Genomic DNA, 23,459 nt, shown 5'->3' on the forward strand with positions numbered 1-23,459 from the left:
TGTTAGGGGCAGGGGATAGATTATCCTCTGATGTCCCTACTATGCCATCCCTTCACAACTGTATCCATTGTGCTAAGCTGGGTATACATTACAGATATTTCACCAGATTATCATGCCAATCACACGATAAACAACTGTTAGATCCAATATCGCATTAGTGCAGTGGTTCCCAAAGTGCGCGCCGCGGCACTGTCACAGGGGTGCCGCGGCGCTGTCACAGGGGTGCCGTGGCCAGGAAGAAAAGAAAGGAAGAAAAGAAAGGAAGAAAAAAAAACAAAAAAAAAACCAATCTGGTGGCACCTGGGACCCAGCATCCTTCTCCCTTCATGTCGGGCTTGATGTCATCACGTCTGACATAATCAGTGGGAAAGAGGAGGATGCTGGGTCCCGGGTGCCGCAGGATTGGTAAGAAGACAGAAGAAATAGAAGAAAGAAGGCCAAGTATGGCAAGTAAAGAAAGGGGAGGGGAAATGGTGATAGGAAACAGCAATGGAGAAGCAAAAGAATGAAGGAGGGGGCAAAGTGAGGATGAAGGGGCACAGTGTGATTGTAAAGGGCCACAGAGTGTGTGGATGAAGGACCTCCATAGAGCGTGCATGATCTTTTCAGCAGATGGTTATGAGAGATGAAGAGCACAGATCTGAAGGTAAATCACAAAATCGTGTAGGTGTGTATGTATGAATCGGCGTGATGATCGGGACTTTCGGTCATTGGTAAATTCTTTAAAGGTATCGCATTGGGAGAAATTTTCTGTAGTGTGTACCCAGCTTTAATGAAAATAAAGGAAGGGTTAACATTGTGGAGACAGGCATCATATTCAGGAGAAATTGGAGTCGGGGAGACCACTACTGGGTCAATTCTAAAAACAGCGGAAAAAGATCGGACACAATAAATGGAGATTGAGTGATGCAGTCTTTGGATACGACTGAAGCACTACATCATCTTAAATACCAGTAACCGATCACTGCTATAAAATGTAGTTTGACGAAATCCCATTTCTCCATTATGTACAATAATATAATATATATATATATATATATATATATATATATATATATATATATATATATATATATATATATATATATTATATTTGCGCTAGCAAATTATGCATACAATTAAGTAATCTTCACTATACCATATGCACTGGACACGAATAACAGCTGAATGGGGTAAAACAAGAAACAATACAAGTCATGAGGAATTACGTACCCTACAGTACAGACGTTCTGCTTCAAGGTCAGACATGCAGTAAGCTAGCATGAGACCTGGAAAATCATTTACTAGACATGAGACTAAGGCAGGGGAACAGCATCATCATCTTACACACTCTCATTAACAGATTGCTAATTAATAGTTTCATTTTACACTTCATGTTTTACTTTAGCCTCTATGAAACACATTTTATAAAATAATTATTAGTAATAAAATAATCAATACAAGACAAACGATGTCGCCAACTGGCGTGTTAAAGGGACATGCGAGGAAAACTGGGGGCGTTTAACTACAGGGCACTTTCTTATCAAAGTTACATTTCAAGTCACCAGTTTTCACGGATGTTCTGATTTGGATTCACATAACTGAGGATAGACCAGAGGTCATTTATGATGCAGACTGCACATAGCTTTGTTCTTGCTGTACCGCGCCTATCCGGCGTACACCGACTAGCTGTGCCATGTACATAGATTTACATTAAGTGTAATGCAGAGCTGGGACGACGTTGGTGAATTCCTGCGCAGCCCTGGGAATTATTAAAGCCGAATCCCACTTGTGACAATGTCGCAAACATACGCAGAACAAGGTGAATATTTCTCAGAACATTTCTCTCCTCAAGGAATTTCTCCCCTCGGTCTGCACAGATTGCAGCTTCTCCGCCAACGACGCCCATCATGCCCTGTAAATCCATATATACTGTAGCAAAAACGTAGGTGCGCAAGCACAAGCTGGGGCGCGCAACGTTACACTTGCGGCTCTCCAAAGGAAATAAAAAACTGAATATATTCACACAAAGTGGTTATTAACTGCAGGGTTGTTTAAACAAAACCATTTAAAATTTAGCCCACTTTTGATAGTAGTGTCCTTTAAAATGTAGTTTATTAGTTTTGTGTATCGAAGAGCAAAAGACCAACCTCCCGCCCTCCCCCTCCTTCTGTGCATCATCATAATAGTACAGAACTTCAACAGATGTCACATGGTCGGTCCACACATCACATGAAAGCAGATTATTGGTGCAAGAGAGACCAAACAAACTTTATTATAACTACGGCCACAGCCCATTAGGGTTCTGGCTTTCAAAGCCATCATTAACCCTTTATAATTAAATCCAAATTTGCTATATAAGAAAGCTTCACAGAGTCTCTTTGTAATCATCAGCAGTACTAAATGTTACTGGAAGCGAGGGGGTTAACAAGCATCTAGGAAGCAGAATAGGCATCGCAGCATATCTGGAGAGCGTACACTGCTCCTCCCTGTCTTGAAATCCTCTATTCCAAAGTTCAACTTCTTTGTAAAGTTCTCCACCCTCTGCTGTAATGTGTTGCTCTCCTTCTAGCAGATACGCTGGGGCCATCGTACGTCCGTTCCTCTAGTCGAGCGCTTGGGGGGGAAGTTAGAGCCAAGGACCTAAAGGGTTAACTACAGATGGCCGTCATGACCTTGACAAACAACCGCCTGTATCGTGGATTTCAATCATCTAAATCATGTGGTTAGAGCTCTTTGGCTGCATATCTGCTACAGTAAAATACAGGGAATTGTGCCTATTGTATGATGATATTTCAGTTATTTTATTTATTTATTTTTAACAGCAGACCCGAAGGCACATTAGCGATTACACAATACCAACCAGAACAATAAATTGGGTGAAAAGTTGCAGAATTTATATTATGATGTGTGTCTGGTGCAATATACTGTTTAGGATACAACTTTACAACAGAGATTAATATAAAAAAAAACAAAAAAAACATTTTTCTTTTTTGATTTGCAACTTATTACAATGAGGTGGGGTTTGTCCCAATTGACAATAAACTTCTGTGGCTGATTTGGCTACAAACTGGATGGAAACATGCAACCTGGTTACTGGGGATGAGCAGGGGTGTCACACTGACCCCAGTACATCCCGGACAACAGACCGCACCTATGACAGTTGATGCTCATGGGACAAGCCAAATATCCAGCTGGCCAAATAAAATTGGTTGTGCAGAACTGTTGGTAGCTGTTGAGGTTGCAGTGTGTTCGGGCAGCTTAAGTCAATGAAATTTGGATAAAGTCCATTTGTGAAAATACCTAAATGGTCACAAACTAGGTAAAGTCCTGTAGATTCACAGAAATATAATTCCTATCATGCATCTAGGCAACAACAGGCATGTTACGTTAAACAAGCCCATTTATACTAGACAACATAGGTTGTTAGATGCTCAACCACTAATTTTCAATGGAAATCTAGTGTCCCAACTATCATGTAATCTCAGCGAGAACTCTAATATTTCAATGATACATTTGTGAATGTTTGGGCTAATAAAGCACAACAGATGTATACTGTTTCTCATTTCCGTATGATTATGTCCGAGGCTTTGGACTCTGAGCTTTATTAGAAAAAAAACAATGACTACAATAGATGAAAGCTACTATATAAACCCAATAAAGCCCCAGTTATGAAAAAACCTTTATTTTGTGTTTATCCTTTATTAAGATCACCAAGATCAATATATTATAACTTGTACAGTGCTCACTATATGCACCTGTGCCTACTATGTTGCTTCCTTTTCCGAATTAGATTGTAAACTCTTACTAATGGGGTCTTCACAGCGTTTGTCTCAAGTTATGTTGCTGTACTCTAATCAATGTATACTGCCTTTATCTCCCCACTATACAGCCCTGAAGAATAAGTTGGGTTGTTGTTTTTAAAAAAAAGGATAATAACAAATAAAAAAGATAAAATAAATGACCTCATGAATGGCTGGGTGGCAAAACCACTACACACCAATCACGCATACACAGAAAATGTCATCAGTAGCTTTAGACCAGTCTGTACAACTTGCATATTAAGGGATGTAGACAAGCAGCAACATATACAGTCATTACAGTGTGTGAGGAGCCTACCTGCTAAGGCCTTGATACGAGATCTCTCAAACAGTCTGGCAGAGCTGTTCTCGTTGTCCCACTCATCGTCCCAGCGATTGTTGACATCGCTGTACTGCTGTGATATCTCAATGTGGTCATAGTCTGTCTGGACAGCCGTCATTCTGGACCACCCTAACCTCTCATCAGCTACAACTCACAGAGATCTGAAAGGCAAAGAGATTTCATATGTTTACATGACGTGACACCGCTAAATAATCCCGGTCATCTGAAACACTTCAGCTCCAATACATTTTAACAGCTGACGCCCAACAGTAATGACAAAATAACCAATTTTCTAAGCATGCTTACAAGGTTTGCTATAAACAGACCTGCCATTAAAATGAGGAGCACGGTCATCTTTCGTCGCCCAACAACTTCAAAAGACCTTCAAATTCAATTTAACTAGTGGTCATTCAATTATATCCGCAAATTATGTTAGAACTTATTTTAGCACAAGTGTCATTTGTCCTTCCCACCAAGGATACATTGTGTAGCTTGAGTATTCCTCACTTTTCCACTGTGTACACAGCCCCACCATAAGGACCTATGAAGACAGCCGAACAAGATGTTTTCCAGCATTACATACTTTAATTTACTGCCTTATACATGACCTTATGCCCTGGAGTCATGTATTTACATCAGCAGACTGTTTATTTTTGATAAATTGCTATAAAACAAAACGTTTCTGGTATCTAATGCAGAGTTCTATGTATTCCATTGTACCAATAAACAAGAAAGCATTGGATTTAGTAAAAAGTTGTAGGAAAATATATGCAAGCCAATAAACGGAAGGTATCGGAGCGTGGTCAACAAGAATAATTATTTATCAAGTTGCTGTGTGTTAACATGGAGCATTTTACCCATTAGATCTCATGCAATGTTTGACCACTAGGTGGCACTGTTGCTGGTACCACTTACATTTATAACACATGCACAGAAGCAGAATAGCAGAAGAGATCATGCTCAGGTTCTACTGAGCAGGTAGGTATAAAGCACAGGGACATTCTAACCGGTTATAAAGACTTGCATTTATGTTACGTGTTTAAGAGCCTGGAAACACTTTATATATCAGATTTTCTCTCATCACCCATTATAAAGTTGAAGAGGTGCCTATGGAACCCCTGAGAAAGTACATTTGTTACAGTGCCAGGGCCCTCACAGAAAGAACAGTCATTGTAACAGCTTTCCCTGCAGCCACAGGATTTAGTGTAAGATTTACAACTTGCTTCTAAGCAACAGCTTTTTTTGGTGTGCTAAAGAAAACCGCTTTTAATGGACATGTCAACAAAACAACAAATCTTTGGGGACATGAGTTCAAGTCTCTGTTCCATGTGTAACAATCCTCTTCTATGTTTTTTTTTTTACCCATTGTGTCCAGACCAGCAGGGACAACGCAGATCACAGGATGCCCATTATATCCAACGCTAAGTGTTGGTTTCCCTTCTTACATTATCGCCAGGGTGATTGGATTGTGCTTTGGAAATGCAAGAGAACCATTGGCATCCTCTAAACTCATTACTTCTCTCCAGACACTCTGCTTTCCCACCACTTACAGTACACCCTGGACTACAATCTGCTTATGTTCTGCTCTTCTGAAGTATTTCCATATTTACTAATCATTAAAGGATGATTAGAAACAAAATCTAAGGTGCTGACTGAATGAGTCTATTTAAAGTGAAATATTAAACTAGGATTCATGGAATTTTATTCTGATATTCTACAGCAACTTTGTTTCAGTGTGATGGGAGGAGGAGTCCCTCATTTAGGGAGGTTACCAGCGGTATGATATGCAGGGCTACCTAGTACTTACTGATGGGGATGTTATTATGTGATGCAATAGATTTGCTGACAAGTGTTGTGCAGATTGGGAGGGGAATAGAACACACACAGAGGGTCTGATTTTCAGTTCGGAGCAAAGCAAAGAAAAAGGAGAACTTGCACCTGGATAAACCATGTTACAATGTAAGGGGTACAAATTGACTTGTTTTTTTTGCATGCAAGAAAAATACTGGCTGTTTTTTCTTGTAGTACACAAATAGTGGATAGCTTTATTTTTACACTGAAATTAAAATTGATCTATGACATGCCGTATCACAACTATGAATCTGTCCCCACATTTTAAATTTACCTCCCCCTCTAATGCAAATTGGTTTTGACAAGGAGCAAATTTGCTCCTTTTCTTTGCATTGTTCCTAACTCAAAATCAGGCGCTGTAGGAACCGATGCGAGAGATTACATATTCTCTCTACAACTCTACATCATATGATTTGCGCGATATAAAATAATAAATATACTTAAAGTATAACCACTGGATATGTAGCCAATATGTACAAAAGTTCAATCCCTAAATTCACAGATTGGATTTGAATGGACAATCGGAAGGAAAAGTTTAGGGCCCACACACAGTGATATTGGAATAATTTAGTCTAAAAGTATAACCTTAAATGATCTACTTTCAGTAGTTTCTTGTATCTAGAATACTAGAATCTGACTGGTTGCTATGGGCAACATCTCTTTTCCTTTTAGAAGGTTTGATAGATCTACCCCTGAGTAGTAACAGACCAAAAAGGAAAGAGGGTAAAGGAAAATTGTCAACCTTCAAAAAGAATTAAGTTCTCAAAAACGTAAATAGAACTGGAAACAATTACATACAGTGGTTACAATGCTAAGAAACATTTTCACTAAAGCCATTTTCAGCAGACCATGTAAAACGCTGAGCAGCTTCCATTACTATCTACTCCACCCAGGATGAGAGTTATTGATTCATGTTCCAGTCAATTTATACACCAATACCAGCTGCGCAAAGCCCCAACTGTATAGGGAATTGGTGTCATCTTTTTACTGTTTGATCTGTCGGCCAAGCGTAAAATTTACAGAAACACCAAAACCCGTCCGACGCTTACCACTACATATACATACACAGATACACACACAAAATATATATATATATATATATCACACAAAAAAATATCAAGCACTTCTCTATAACTGGCTAATAAATTCTCAAACTAGTTGGATGGAAGAACGTTTTATTAGAGGCACATGTCACACACGGGGTTGTACAAAACACCTAATAATTCAGTCTTAATTGCTTCTGCACATTTAACACTTGACTACATAAAGTCATCAATAACTATTATAATCGTAGACCTAACACGAATACCTGGAGAATCCAGACCAAATAAGCCATGTCCTCATATGCCCAAACCCCACCCAGACATTCTTATCAATTCATCTTTTGTACATTATACAGGAATGAAATACCAGAACACTGTGATGTGGAAAGTCAATTAACTGTGTTCTACCCATTGTGAGGCTGTGACAGGTTTGATTCATTAACCAGAGAGACAAACTCCACATAGAACATTGCACAGAGGACCAGAGCACTGTCCCAACTGCCTCTAGATCACAATATGATGCAGTAAGATGCAAACCAGGATCTATTTCCATGTAATACAATGCACGCTGTTCATCTTGCCTATACGGTCATTGTACATACAGAGAGACCACATCCTGTAACGTAGGAGAGGACCTGGAGGAATAAGAAATTAATGCAATTTCTCAGAAATGTGGATCAGCTAAGTGACTGCAGCAATGTTACTATAACAATCCACAGACTCCTTACACCAGGGTTTCCCAAACCCAGTCCTCAGGGCTCCCTAACAGTGCAGGTTTTCTGGATCACATGTGACATAATTAGTACCACCTGTGGATCTGTTACAATGTGTCAGTCAGTAATTAATACACCTGTGCTCCAGCAAGGAGATATGGAAAACCTGCACTGTTGAGGAGCCTTGAGGACTGGGTTTGGGAAACCCTGCCTTACACCATAGAACATCATGTGGCCCATACAGTAAGGGAGAGACAAGGGGGCTGAATATCATCACAGTTAAGGAATAAAACCCAGCAGCATATGGTGGTAATATGGGAGAATTGTCTTCATCATTTTTATAACACACAAGTTAATGTATGAATAAAAAAACCATGTAGTATTTATATGTAAAGTTTGTGTATTACACAGAATAATGTGCCCTTATTACTACATCTATAAGTCCGCTCTGATTTCAGTGACCTGTATAACAGTACTAGGCCTATAGCCTTGTCTCTATAGTCACAAAATCCTTGGTAACTTCTAATACCCATATAATATACAGTAGTGCATAATCCCATATATAGTGTTTAGTAAAAACCTACAGGCCTAAGCAAATCAAATAATATCACCTTATTTTATTCTTCAGCATTAATAAGCAAATAATCCAATAGTCTGGTCAAGCAATCTACAGTCCATTCAGGTGTAGTGGTATGAACACGGACCACCTTCATCCGCTACTGATCATCTTCTAAGCACAGCAGATATTTATTGGCTGGCTGAGCATCACAGGACATTTAGTCCATCAAGGTCTAGAATGCAGAGACTGGATCCATCATCTACAAACGGTGGAGACAATTCTTTTGTCAAATAACCCAATATTCATGAGGATGCAGACCCATCAACTCACTAGGCCCTACTGACATCCAGTGGTGGATAATGATGATCTGGGACCCGGACCCTCACCCCACACAAGAGTCTGAACTACATGTCAAATGTACGCTCACCATGTAGTCTAGACACATGAAAGCATGCCACACGCAGCTCTCTCCTTGGTCCCTCCCTCTCCCTTATACCCTTTACATAAAACCACCCTCCCAAATCATACTAGACAATAGGAGGGAGGGTCCGTGTTATGCAACAATAGAAGAATTTTGTGGGGCATGTGTAACAAGGTGAATGTATTTAGGTTATACGTTACTCCCCACTCCCTGTAGACCACAATGGTGGAACGGTACTATAAACTCTTATTTGACCTATTTGTATTAAAATGTAGGTGTGAATGAACCACGCCGGTTTCATCTGCCTTCTTTGCTCTGAAAATTTATTATTTGGACTGAGGATCTTATCAAACCACAGTGAATGTCCTTGTTAATTGAAGTTTATGGAAACCGGGCCACTAAAAGCTCTATCACTTTACTGACCTCTCCTTACACTAGCAGTAGCCAGTCATCAAATGATCAGACATGTGTTTTTGTCACACACGACTCTACAACATACATGATACAAGAAGCCGAATTGAAAAGGGGAAGGAAAAGGAGGGAAAAAAATAATAAATTGGACACATTTTACAGGGTTTCTAATCACAGACATTTCTGCAAAGACATAAACTTCCATTAGCAGAACAGTCTATCATTGCAGACAAGTGTTGGGGTCACTCTCTGAGACACTCTTATAGTACGATTGCCCAGACTGAACGCTGAACGACCAGATCTGTAATTTGTTTTTTCACAGGTTCACAAATTTTTGAAAATCACAGTACAAAACAATACAAGGTGTACACCTTGTACTATTATACACAACTCTGCAAGATTATTGTATATGTTGTTCTAAAAAAACTATTATTTCTATATTAACTGCAGCCTACTAAACCTACCACCACTGCAACAATTGTTAAATTAGTTTGGATCCTCCAAAATAAAAAAAAATTATAAAGGCAGTAACTTTCTAGGGAAATTACAAACTTATGTAAAACTGAATGATATCTGGCATTTTTGACAGGTATCTGCTGCCACCTACTGGCAAACAACATCACTGCAGACTATAGGCTGTAAATTTTATTGGATAGAAATGTCATACAGGTGGACAGAGAGGACACTTAAAGCACACACACATGTTCTACATCAGTGTTTCCCAAACCCAGTCCACAGGATCCCCAACAGTGCAGGTTTTCCAGGTGACCAGGGAAATAATTATACCTGTGGAGCTTTTACAATATGTCAGTCAGTAATGAATACACCTGTGCTAAAGCAAGGAGATATGTAAGACATGCACTGCTAGGGGTCCTGAGGACTGGGTTTAAGAAACATTACTCTACGTAGTGGAGGCAGCCATTATGTGACTGCTACATAAGGGTTCACTAGCATTTACTTGCAATGACCTTTGGGTCATGTAGTGCAAGTGCGCAAGTCCCACGTGAACCGTGTTCCCTGCTTGGTTAAAGCACAGACAGTACATGAGCATTTGGTGTGAACAATGGATGTATCATTAATGCAGCATGTTCCTAATACCTTGCATTCATAACATGTTTGGTTCAAATGCCCCTGTGCACTATCAGTAGGCACTTTACAGGGTCCAACAAACCTTATTGGAACTGGTAGCTAAGCAAATGTGCTATGTGCACAAGACCTCAAAATCACTGACTCCTAATGAACTTAAAAGGCTGCATTTCCATGAACACTGGTTCAGCCCTAAAATGGCTGCCTCATTTATAAAGGCAAATTGGAAAAAATAAATAAATAAAGACACAGAAAATGACAATTCCTTGTGAACACATTTCCCAGCACCGATTACCATGCAATGAATGTATAAGATCAAAGCCATTATCCTAGAACGGCTGGGAACAGCCACACACAATATCCGTCGTGAGGGGGTTGATTTCTCTCCTCACAATAGAATACACAGGCTCCAACACGACAACTTGCTAGTAGTGTAATGAGCGCTATGACCTCACCTGCTGAATACACAATACTCAGTAGACTACAATGGAATCTACCAAGCATTTCCTTGAGGAAAACGTGAGGCGTGGAAAACAAAACACTGTCACAATGTGTGTAGGAAAACAGCAATAAGAGCTAAACACACCATGTACAATAAGGACAGCTACTATGCAAAGATTTATATGTTACGATCTGGTATATGGCCAGTGCATCTAACAAGCATAATGATATTTCCACACAGAATGTTAATTTATGCACACAATCTCCCTCCCTCCTCTCTCCTTGGCCTTCTCCACACCAGACCTTCACCACTACAAACTGGGTTGAAAGCAGCAGATAATTTTCCTCACAAAACATTCATGTACTGTTGCTTTACTTGGTCACTCCCTACAACACTACTTCCCTGTACTGAATCCTATATAACATAATAATAATAATAATAATAATAATACCAATATACACAGCCATTAACAAAACTGCACCTACATCCATCTCCTAACACGACCCAACACGTAGACCTACCATTGCCACTCATTATTTGCCTCCATTCCCAGGTACAGGACTTTTCTTTAAGCTGCACCCACTCTGTGAAATTCCCGGCCTCAAGAGGCAAGTATTTCCCTAGCCTTCAAATATTCAGATGTTCCCTGAAAATTCACCTCTTGAGACAAAGTTTACCAAATTCCTGACTCATCTTAACCTCTCTGGTCTATTCTACCCAATTACCGCCCCTCTACACAGTGCACACAAGACTGTGTACGCTCGGTTGCCTCTGACCAGCATTGCTGTGTGACAGGATCCTACAGCCCCACTAGGTACTTTCTCAATTTCAATCTGGTTGGACCAACATGCAATATGGGACGATAAAGCCCGTGCATCAATATCTGTTGCCTACAGCTTGCGAGCAGAGCACTCCTATTTATCTTACCCAGTCTTCCTTTAATTTTTGTACCCAATTGTAAAGATCTGTACAGTATTCTGACGATATATAGACAAGTGTTAATAGACAATACTGTTTCTGCATATTTGTTAAGCATGTCATTATAATTTTAGCTAAAAAAGAAAAGAAAAAAAAAACCCCAGTCTGACCGTACAGTTTGGCATCATTTCAGATCTTTGGAAGGGCACATATATAGAACTAAGGCACATATATATATATATATATATATAGTAGGTTTACTGCACAGCGCAGACATCTTCATGCAGCCTACATTCAAAGAGGCCAGGAGGAAATATTACTGCATCATTTTTATTCCATAAGGCCATGAATCACCAATGAACTAAACTCCATTTACATTTTAGAGTCCACAATACAGACATACAGCAAACTAAAGAAACACCTACCAAGATACTGTCATTTGTCACATAAATATGTCTACTGTCATTTTGTTAGAAAACAATTAGTAGTTTATGATTTTCTCATTTTACTATGTTGGGAAGAATCTTCTTACTGCCTATGTAGTGTCACTATAAATGTTCATGAAGAGGTTTAGCCAATGTCTACAACATAGTGAATACCTTCATAATCCATAATAATTAGTTTATGTTTCATTTTACACAACATATTACAAATGTAGACACTAAAGTGGCAAAAGTATTGGGAGACTGGTATCTCTCTGCCCAAAACCAGTGTGTATCTAGGACATCTACTTGTCCTTCTCCAATATAAATTCTTACAAATTTCAAATTTCCCAAATTTTATGAGTGAATACCAAAATAAAATAAAAAAAAACAAAAAACAAACCCCCAGCAAAATTACACCAAAAAGCTATTTAATAACATAAGGACAATCTGTCATTTAGGGTGGTTTCCTCTATAAAGGGAACATTTCTCTGTAGGTATCTAACACAACACCTAGTAATTAGGAAATCTATAACAGGTTTCCTGTAAAAGAAGAGAAGAAAACAAAAAGGCTGAGGTAACCCCCCTCCATGTACCCAAATAGCATACATCAATATCCACCAGCGGTTTGTACAGTTATTTTTCGTGACAAAATAGGACAACACCCTGAACTCTCCAAACACCCATATTCGATCATATACCAACGCTGGGCTGCCAAATATTAGTAATGCTGCCAGGTACGTCACAGTCCTCTTCCACAGACATCATATCATCAGATGCACTATTGATCATTAGCCTCTTAAAATGCTTATAACTGCATAATGCATTGATGGAAGACATAAAAACTGGCCACTTATAGTTGGTTTGATGACTAAAGTAACTGAGTCGATAAAAGCCGGCAATAATTATATCTACTTCAGGGAAATTTTTACCCTTTCAATTTTATAATGTACATTTTATTTCTACTTAAAAAATACTATATGTATAAATACACACGGTCCATGCGTCAAATTCAACTCTGTGCAAGATGCGTCCCTGGATCAGTCCGCAGGGACACATCAAGTTAGTTTTTACAGAAATGTCTGCTCATTTTTCCCTTGCATCCCGTAGAGATACAAGCAGAAAATGAGTGGATATTTCTTACTGTGATAGCTGACAATATCCGCATCTGAACGTCGAGGTGTAAGAAAAAAATCAAAATAAATAAAAAACATCTTAGCCAGCAATGCAATAAAATGAGACGAGACCTACATTAGAACTCGGAACCAATATGATTCCTCTACTATCTATTTCCATGTAATGAAGCTCTGTTCAGATTCTGTGACAAAGGAGTTGCCTAAAATAGAGCATTCAATTCAATTGTATAAATAACAGTTTTATCCATTTGCCAGGTGGAAAAAAGTTTATTTTGAGAACAAAACTATTCTGCAATGTAGATCCTATTGTATACTAGGACAGGAAAGCAGCAATTTACAGCAACTTCATTAAAAGCCTTGACGGAATAGCGTACATCAGGCCTGTCCAACCTGTGGCCCTCCAGGTGTTGTGAAACTACAAGCCCCAGCATGCTTTGCCAGTAGACAACCTGTTGATAGCTGGAAGACTGGGACTTGTAGTTTCACAACATCTGGAGGACCGCAGGTTGGACAGGCCTGGCGTACATAGTACTAGAATGCAATTTGCAGTGGTTCCCCCTGTAACTCCTATACAGTATCAAAAAAATGACAGTAAAAAATTTAAATAAAAACCCTCACAACATTACAGTGGATACAGCACCACAATGATCTTAGTAACTAGGGCTGTCATTAGAAATAAACCCCGCCCTTAGGAAACCGCATGAGCATGATAACCAATAGGCTACTGAGAAATACACGCGCCAATATTCCATGCAGTCTCCCAACATTGGGTTTTAGGATTTCAAAACCAAGAACTAAGCCAGCTGTTTGCAGTGAAAACGAGCCCTCCCTTTGGAAACGTTTCAAGACAGGATCCTGGTCCTTCCTGAAGACCAAAGGAAGGCCCAGGGTTCTTTATAGATAGGAACACGACCTGTACAGCCCAGTTCTGTTTGATTCCCTAGGCGCCTGTGGTAGTCCCACATTTGACTTTGAGATTTTTGTGTTCATTAGTCAGTCTTGTTTGTCCCAGAATTATGAGATGCTTGCAAATACTAAACTGGTTCGAAATTCTAAGTTCAATGCCCACAAACATGTTTGTAATACAATTACCAATCGACCCAGACTCAAATTTGTAGTGATGGTCAAATTCTATTCCCGTCAACAAAAAAACCCCAGAAAACAGACATATATGGCATAGCTACATTTACCCAGGCAAAATCAGGACAAAATCAGCCCCACGCCGATATGCAAAATCACACCCCCAATTCACTCTACACCTGCTCCAATCTGCTCAACCACACCCACTTTTCTAACAAAATCCCCACCCCTTCCATGGTGTATGATCTGGACAGCTGTAAGGTATACAAAATCTGTCATAATATCCTCCTCCATGATATGCAGCAGAAAACAAAGATTCTGTTACTATACCCTACACCCCACGTATGGCAGACTCGCTGGAGTAAGATGCTCATGGGACTTGTTGAGGTCTGCACATGTACGATACTGGCACCTCGGACCATAGGAGGAGCGCTTGACAAGACAACATCCTGTTTTGTCTCATGTTTAAAAAAAAATGCAGATTATAAAAAAAATATTAAAAGTAGTGATTTATTAATTTTACAAACCACATGTGGCTTCTGTATGTTTTTACAGAAGTTTTACAGCAAAAATGCATACATTATGTATTTAACAGTAAATAATACTTCCCTCTCACCCCCTTAGAGGCGCTTTGACACTTTTTTTTTTTATAGGCCAGTTCGTTTTTACAAATCAGTTTCCCAAACGAGGTGCCGTGGTGTCGCTTTCAGTTTGGAAGGCTACCAAAACCTGCAGGCGCTAAAGTTTCCGGCAAGTAAGACAATCTTCTGGAATAAACCCTATTTGCAGCATCTTGTCTCCAGAGCACTGCGGAAGACAAATCGTACTGCCAGCTTTTCTCACCAACATACGAAAAAAAAAAAATCTGGGCGTCTGAGTCACTGCTCTAAAAAACAAATTAAAAGGCTATAGCAACATGAGAACGTAGCGCATTGCAATGTGCTGAAAGCTGTGTATTAGCTACCAGATGCATTACTAGATTTACATTTGCATCTCTGCAGAATGATCATTATCTCTGAGAAAATATTAAATACCCCAATGCAGCAAGCACAAAGAGCACTTTAGATTCATGTCTGGATGCAAAATAGATGTTTATTGATTTTCCTTTTGGAAAAATGGATCTTGTGTTACAGGAAATCACATGACAATGAATGTCAATTATTTTTATTTTACATGTTTTGCAGATGAAATATGACAAATAGTACAGTTTAAAAAATGGTAAAGTGAACAATTAAAAATCCAAATGGGGCAATAAGCACCTCTTTCCTATATCTTCCTCTAAATTTGTTATCTATTCTCCCCCTACAAAATGGTTGTTCATCTTTCCAACAAATTAGCATATATGTACACTCCTCTAACGACCATCAAAAACCCCACCTAAATTCTCTATTCCCTCTGTTATACCATAACCTAATGGCTTTCAAGCTTACCCCTAAAAAGGCAAGAACATGTAAAAGCCTGTGGGATATAGACATATCAAAATGACCAGTGACACACTATACTCCAAGTTCTTCTCTCAATATACAACGCCTTGTACTCTTGCTGCTTACGACACAACAGAACCAGAAGTAGTACATACCTGCTCGAGTCCTATTGGTCTGTTGAAACAAGGTTGTTTCAACAGACCAATATTGTTCATGCAATTTATAACAAAATAGACTTCCTACTGCCCACAGCCTGGAACTAGCACCGTACCTGTAATTACCAACTACCCAGAGTCGGGAACTAGCACCGTACCTGTAATTACCAACTACCCAGAGTCGGGAACTAGCACTGTGCCAGTAATTACCAACTGCCCAGAGCCAGGAACTAGCACCGTACCTGTAATTACCAACTACCCAGAGTCGGGAACTAGCACTGTGCCTGTAATTACCAACTGCCCAGAGCCAGGAACTAGCACCGTACCTGTAATTACCAACTACCCAGAGTCGGGAACTAGCACCGTACCTGTAATTACCAACTACCCAGAGTCGGGAACTAGCACTGTGACTGTAATTACCAACTGCCCAGAGCCAGGAACTAGCACCGTACCTGTAATTACCAACTGCTCAGAGCCAGGAACTAGCACCGTACCTGTAATTACCAACTGCTCAGAGCAGGGAACTAGCACCGTACCTGTAATTACCAACTGCCCAGAGCCGGGAACTGGCACTCGGGTGAGACAAAAGGCAGCCTGCAGTTACCTCACATGACTGGGAGCAAAAACTGTGGCAATAAACTACAACTCCCATCAGCCATTTCATGTAACCATCCAAAAGCAGAGCTAAACATTATCTGTATTCCACTTTACATATTTAGAGGTCAGACAGAGTAATCAATCCTCTATATTATTTACTTGAATGATTCCCTGCAGTGCTTTATTTTCTAAACAAAAGCTCACCGGTAGCATGAGGTTTAAGTAAACATGTATGTTGGAACCAAATATATTTAATGGAGAACAATTATGATTGTGAATCTGTTTGGCTGCAGATCTCTAGAGATTATGTCAACACAAGGTTGAGAATAAAAAAATAAATTAAGAAGAGAAAAAAAAAAGTCATGACCTGTAAAATACATCCAGAGACCTGCAAACAAATTCCTAACCACATTTAGCATTAGAGGACCAGAGGAAAACGAACGTTTGGGAAAGTGGAATATGTTAGGAGAAAAAGTTCTTATAACAACGTCAAGAAGTATTGCATAAAGGAGATTTGTAGAACGGATTTACATCTGTACGCAATATATTTTTGTTTCATGCTAACCCCTTTTAATATATCATAAGTCTCTTTGGTCTCAGCGCCAGTGACCATTGCACGGAAGTTCCATGGCTCTATTATGGAATGCGGTGGACAGAAGCTTCAATAAAGGAAGAGTGCAAGAAACATTACACAGCACATTTTAATGGAGAAAGCAAAGAGCAAAATTACCAATCAACCACCACCCACAAAAAACAAAAAAAGTTTGCTACCTTAACCGTTACCAAAAATGGGCTTCAATTTTGCGATGCATGCTAATTTTAGGTGCCAGGTCATCAGTCAAACATTGTAGTGACAAGTTTATCTGATAACGCATTTAATCCAGAGTACAGCAGAATTTAGGTAGACTTTCCTGGCAAGTAACTGAGGAATTCAACCTCTTGTGTTCCTAACTTTCCAGTCTCTGTAATCTGTACAGAGTGTCCTTCAGGTGAGCATTACCAAATATGTGACCCTATCCACATGGATATGTTCCTGTCTAGGGGGATAAGGCAGCTCATTATAGTAATGATTAATAATAATTACTGCTATTGTTATACATTATCTACAAACAAATCAACCATGAATCCTAATTTTTCCAGAACAATGATGATTTTTATTGGTGAAAATGTAACTTGGAATATTTATATTGCCAGAATGAAGCCCCCTGAGACACGAGGAGGGAGTAGATTACAATGTGTAATTACTCCCAGGCTATATATAGCCCACTGGGCAAATGTAACGCACTATTCATCAAATATAGACCAGGGTTTCTCATCCACTCATACATATTTCATTTATCCATTTATAATACATGTCTCCATATAAAGGTTTACCAAGTAGTTCCTATTGTGTGTGTACATTTCCAGTGCCCCGTAAATCCTACATTTATTCTAATTTATAGGAAGCCACTCGTGCATTTATACATGGCGAGCATTTAACTTGGTTGGCGTGCACAGGTTGTCGACCCAATCACCTACTTAGTACGAACCCTAGATGTGACTGTCCAAGTCCTGTGTCCTTAACCCTCCTTTCCAGTTATGAGGCAGAAGATATGTCATACTTACCAACTCTCCCGGAATGTCCGGGAGACTCCCGAAATTTGGGTCAGTCTCATGGACTCCCGGGAGCGCTGGCAAGTCTCCCGCATCCGGGAATTACCTTGCCGAAATGACACGATTCACGGTGTATCGCGTCATTTTGGCCCCGCCCCCTCAACAAAACAGCATTTCCATTGCGGGGCCAAAATGACGCGTTTGCCGTGCCCCGCCCCCTCCTGCCACGCCCATCTCCCGGAAAACACTTGACAAAAGTTGGTAAGTATGAGATAAGTCACCCGCTGGGCTGAATTCTGTGGTGGGTTACTGAACCGTACAATGTATATACTGTACTGCAATATTCTGTGCCAGTGTATACCACCTATGGTGTACTGTATAGCGCAACACGAGTCTGTAAGAATACCTGATAATTACTGATGTCCTGTTGGTTGGATTGTACACTGTCCAGTGTTCACTTGCTCTGTATACTGTTCAGTGGTACTATTCTTTTAATACTTCATAATTTTGTGTAACCTCATATAGTACCAGCAAAGAGTGTAGATGGTAACAACCAGTGCCATATCATGGGCTTCATATAATGAAATGCAAACAGTCAGTACAGAAAGATTGACCTTGAGATATTTTAATACTCTCTATAGTTTTAAAGTGGGCGGGGCTAGAACAACCTAGAGCCAATCAGTGCATCCGAAGAGATGTACAGAACTTTATAACATTAGAACATTCACAGAACAAAAATTAAGAAATCCAACTGCAGTGGATTCGATATTTATGAGCAAAATGATTTGTGATGAAGCCAAAGTCATTTATCAAACTTATTTCTAATGAAACCGATAGATCACTGTTTATGATCTATACAATATAGTCATTAGCTCACCCTGATCATTTGTCTTACTTAATCGTGAAGTTAACATCCTATAGGCAGAATCAGTTGCCAGTCCGCTTCAATAACATAAGAACGGAAACCTTCCACAATTCAGTCATTCTAATTAGAAATTCAAATGACTAAGTTAACAGCTGTGATATTTCACCTAATGCGGAGGACATTCCTGCCCTGCATGGAAATGCTGCTTTGCAGAACAGCCTTAAAAAGGTCACTTGAAGGTTAAACAGCCTCAATCTAAAACTCTGGATGCTCTGTCTCTCTAAACTCCAGTCCTGAGGCCCCGCTGATTGGCTTTATTTACAGCAAACCAACAGCAGCTGTAGAAACATCCCATTAAAAAAAAAAAAAAAAAAAAAAAAAAAAGTTAGGTATTTTGTCCCTTATATTTCTCACCAGTCTCTTGTTGCCAATGTCCTTCACCTGGCATTGTATTCCACTTAAGCAAATACAGCAACCATGCTGCTAGCTTAAAAAAAATATATAATCTATTTATTTTCTTTTGAAGATGAGGCAAGTAAACAGAAAATAAAAATGAAGACTACTGTACCAGGTGGCCAAGTAGTCATTAGGCTGCCAGTCAAACCTCTAAAGTACAGAACCAGCCCCCACCTAAACTTAATCCTATGTTTGTACTTGTAATGTCCAGCCCGATGAGATAAATGATTATTAGCTATACCTACCTATTTGTTTTTCAGGATAGTGAAACGTGATAAGCCATGGAAACAAAGGGAGAGAGGCTACAGAGATAACAACTGCAGCTCTGGCACACAACCAGAATCCTCTAGTTATGAGAGGTCTTTGTACAGCAACAACATTATGAGGACTTTGGTTGTTTCAATGCAGAATGTGGCTTAAAATGACCAGAATGGGTTTTGATCGCGCAAGACAGGAAATTCTATTAATCAACTTAGCCTGTGTGTATTGCCATTAGTACCTCCCAAAATCCCCAATGTGAAAATCAGGATATGTTCGACCATGTCCCCTATTAAATCAAACTATGGCTCTGAAACCATAAACTATGTCTCCGACATGCAACCTAATTCACAAAGCCACCTTTTACCATGGTTTTACAGTTGCAGACTGCATTAGCCGTCTGGAAAGATTGTGCCCCTCTAATAATTAGGCCTGCCCATCAGAGGACCGAACTGTGCAAATCTGGCCTTTATGCCACACAAACACCTGAACTGTAACACAAGACGTCCTGAAGTAGGTCCCAAACAATACCCTTGCAAGTCATAAGCAAGCGTCTCCCCTTCTGCACAATGCAGCGTTCAGCGTGAAGCTACGGCTTGCACGCACCTCACGTGCAGCTGCAGACTGACAACACCCACACAGTCCTCAACAAATAATTGGGCTTCCAGAGGAATGAAGACCATACATGTTTACGAAGGTCCAGGAAGGTGAGACAGAGACACGTTAGCCAGCAGCGGATGAGCCAATGAGGATCCAATCTGGAACGGCGCTGCACCGGGTGTGCCTTAAGTATTTTAGCAGAATGAAAAAGTATTTCATTGTTATAATAAATATAACAAACTAATTTGCTTCCCTCCTTGATTCTATGCCAACTTATATAAAGGCCAAGTCAACAACCCGAGGAAAACAGCCACTTCCATAGATTCCCATTATCCCTCCATTTTTTACATCTTTCCTTTTACTCAGTACATTCCATGAACGGTTCTGGATCTAATTATAAAGCCTCCAACACCCTTCCCCTAGCTCTATTCTTATGCATAAGATCTCAATAAATACTTCTGCCTTGTTTCTCCTTTTATCCGTTAAACACCTCTGGTCACGTCTGGTCTTCGTACACCCCTTACAATGGCCACACACTCCCCCATCCAGCCTCACCTCCAACATGACCCCCTCCTAACTCACACATCAGAGGAGTGTATGTTTCAGCTACCTGGTCCTTATAACCACTGTCATTCCGTTACCTGTAGCCACCAGCAGTACACACACACACAAATTCCATACTGTGCAAATACACTTTACATCCCTTAGCCAGGAAAAACGTGGTCAGTAAGCTGTAAAGGTTATATATTATACCTTGTTTTATATAATCATATCAAAGGTTTTCCGCAGAAGTCTCTTCTGCTTTTGCAGTGGCTAATTATATGAAAGATATTTTGATATATATGCAGTAATGTGCCTCCACTAACACAAAGCAGAGAGGAAATTACTCATATTATGTCATTGTTTCTTGTGTAGGATTATTTCCAACACATTGCAGTGTATAAAGCTCAATTCTTCGGGGACAGAACCACACCTTTCTGTAACGAGCCAGTGACTACACTTTTCACACTTCAGTGATCAGTTATGCCTGAAAACAATGTGCGAACACATACTCCAAACTCTGCACAAAGTGATTTATAAAATAGAAAGACATGTCGTCATTGAAGGAAAAGGGTCTGTGGTATGAATTACTGTGGAATGGCTTCACTTCTTGCAGAGGTAAGCAACCTGTGGACCTTCAGCTGCTGTAGAACCACAGAAGCATGCGCTCCTGATTTTAATTGGATCATTTTAAGCAGGGGCGACACACGCACCAATTTCCTGATATCTGTGTCAAGCTTAAACCTGTACTACGGCCTAAGGAAATATTTTCCTGATGAGCCCCCCACTGCCTAGCAATGCTATATGAGCAGCCACCCCCCCCCCCCCCCCAAGACTGCCGATTCTTTCATAAAGATCTGCAAAATCAATAGAGCTCCATCCCTAAATTGTAGCAGAGAGGGGTGTGAGAGAGGACCAATCACAAGTTGCCGTCTCTTGATTGCAGCTTGCGATTGGTCCTCTCGTACTATATCATATTTCTCATTGGCCTCCTCGTCTATCCTATGTGGTAGTGCAGATTCAAAGAGGGGAACTCCACGTTTAGTCGAGTTTACATACCAGGCAAGTTTGTTTAATGCTCATTGTCCTTGGATACAGCAACAGGTTCAGGTCTGTGCAATGCAAACCATATCTAAACAGCACAATACCAGTAAATAGGTTAAATCTGTCTAATCTCAGGACAATTACAGAACACAAACAAGCACGAGGAAGCTAACCGGTAAGAACAGCATTGTCCTGAGAGAACTAGGACTCCCCAGGGGCATCTACTGACATTGGTGCAAAGCAAAAACATGGTGTTGCCCCCCACAGCTATCAACCTGTCTGCTTTATCGCAAGTGCAACTTAGGATGAAAGCCAACATAGGATTGATTACTATTGACAACATCCCCCCCCTCAGATTCCATAAATATTGTGATTTGTGGTGCCTCTTGAGCAGCTTACTAAATGTTATTGACAGCGCCCACCACATTTTCTCTTACCCACCAGACACTCCCTTAACGGTCATTGTCCTAAACCACAGTTTTTTGTCTCATCCACCCAGTTAGTTTTACTTCAAACCTCTCAAAGACAAGTTAAAAAAAATATATATTCTTTCAGATATTGCAGTACACATCCCCAGCACAACTAGAATGAAGAACATACGGTTTACTTACTTAGTCTTCCTTGTTACACCGCTATCAGTAACTCTGCCCTTTTGAACAACACATATGCAATATACGTATATATGGGCTATTTCCTGGGCTCCCCCGTACCACTCCTTAGTCTGCCATAGCCTTGAGCATGCCCCTCTCTCCCCTCCTTGACTGCCTGGGTATTATTCCCATAGCAGGAACCACAGCAAGTGATAAATCGATGTGGGACATTTAACAGGCAACTCTAACTAAAATATATAGCAATTACCTACAGCTGGCATGTCAAACTCAAAATGCATAAAGTGGTGTATTAGACAAGGGCATCAATGAACGGGCACGAAACAATGACTTTTACTATTGGGTATACAAAGAACACATTAGCATCATTCTAAATTCGTAAATATGCCAACGATAATTTTCAGAAATATGATTAGTACAGTATGAAACCTATTTCTGTAACTTAAATGACATTGAATATTACACAAGAAAATTACGATGATGTGAAGACTAAAGTAAGGAAAGAGTTGAGGAACGTTAAGTAAAAAGGAGGTAAGAAAGTGTGAGTGTAAGAGGAGGGCTGACAAAAACATAATGGTAGAAAGAAGGATAGAGGAATATTTTGTTTAATGAGCCGGTACAAAGGATTCAAAGAAGACATGAGAAGAGTCACAGAGGCAAAAAGGAACAGCAATCTAATGTAGCCAGAGAAGACAGTGAACGGCAAGGATAGCTGAAATATAACGATGAAGAAGAAACCTGGAATAAGGCGTTAATGAGGACACAAAAAATAGAGATGAGAGAAGATATGATAATGGGTGGTTGTCTACAGAGGCAGTAAATTGGCTGCAGCATACAGACACTGGTGTTGTTCAGTTGTCTATATATACAAAATAGTTACGGGTACTGACAATTACAATTGGCTGAAAGAATAAGACCAGGACATGAGGCCTAACTCTTAGGGAGCCATGCCCTGCATGAATCGGGACACGGGTCCTGCTCCTTCCAGCTGGAGAAGGCTCAGTGTGCACAGCCGCAGAGAGCTCTAATGAGTCCTCTGCTCCAACGCTATCAGCAGCATGTAATTGACGCCCCGGGGAGCCGTGTACATGGTCCAGCATTCAGGGGAACCCAAT

General features: G+C 40.1%; 1 protein-coding gene across 1 annotated transcript in view; it reads right to left on the reverse strand.

Annotated features, from left to right (window-relative positions):
• SPTBN1 (spectrin beta, non-erythrocytic 1) overlaps positions 1-23,459 on the reverse strand; it is a 128,272-nt gene that overhangs the window by 94,999 nt on the left and 9,814 nt on the right. The window contains exon 2 of the mRNA XM_075204047.1: positions 4,099-4,283. Coding sequence (XP_075060148.1) covers positions 4,099-4,240 — 142 coding nt within the window. The 5' untranslated portion in view covers positions 4,241-4,283. The remainder of the gene's footprint in view (positions 1-4,098; positions 4,284-23,459) is intronic.

The sequence above is a fragment of the Mixophyes fleayi genome, chromosome 3, assembly GCF_038048845.1.
Source record: "Mixophyes fleayi isolate aMixFle1 chromosome 3, aMixFle1.hap1, whole genome shotgun sequence".
NCBI lineage: Eukaryota > Metazoa > Chordata > Amphibia > Anura > Limnodynastidae > Mixophyes > Mixophyes fleayi.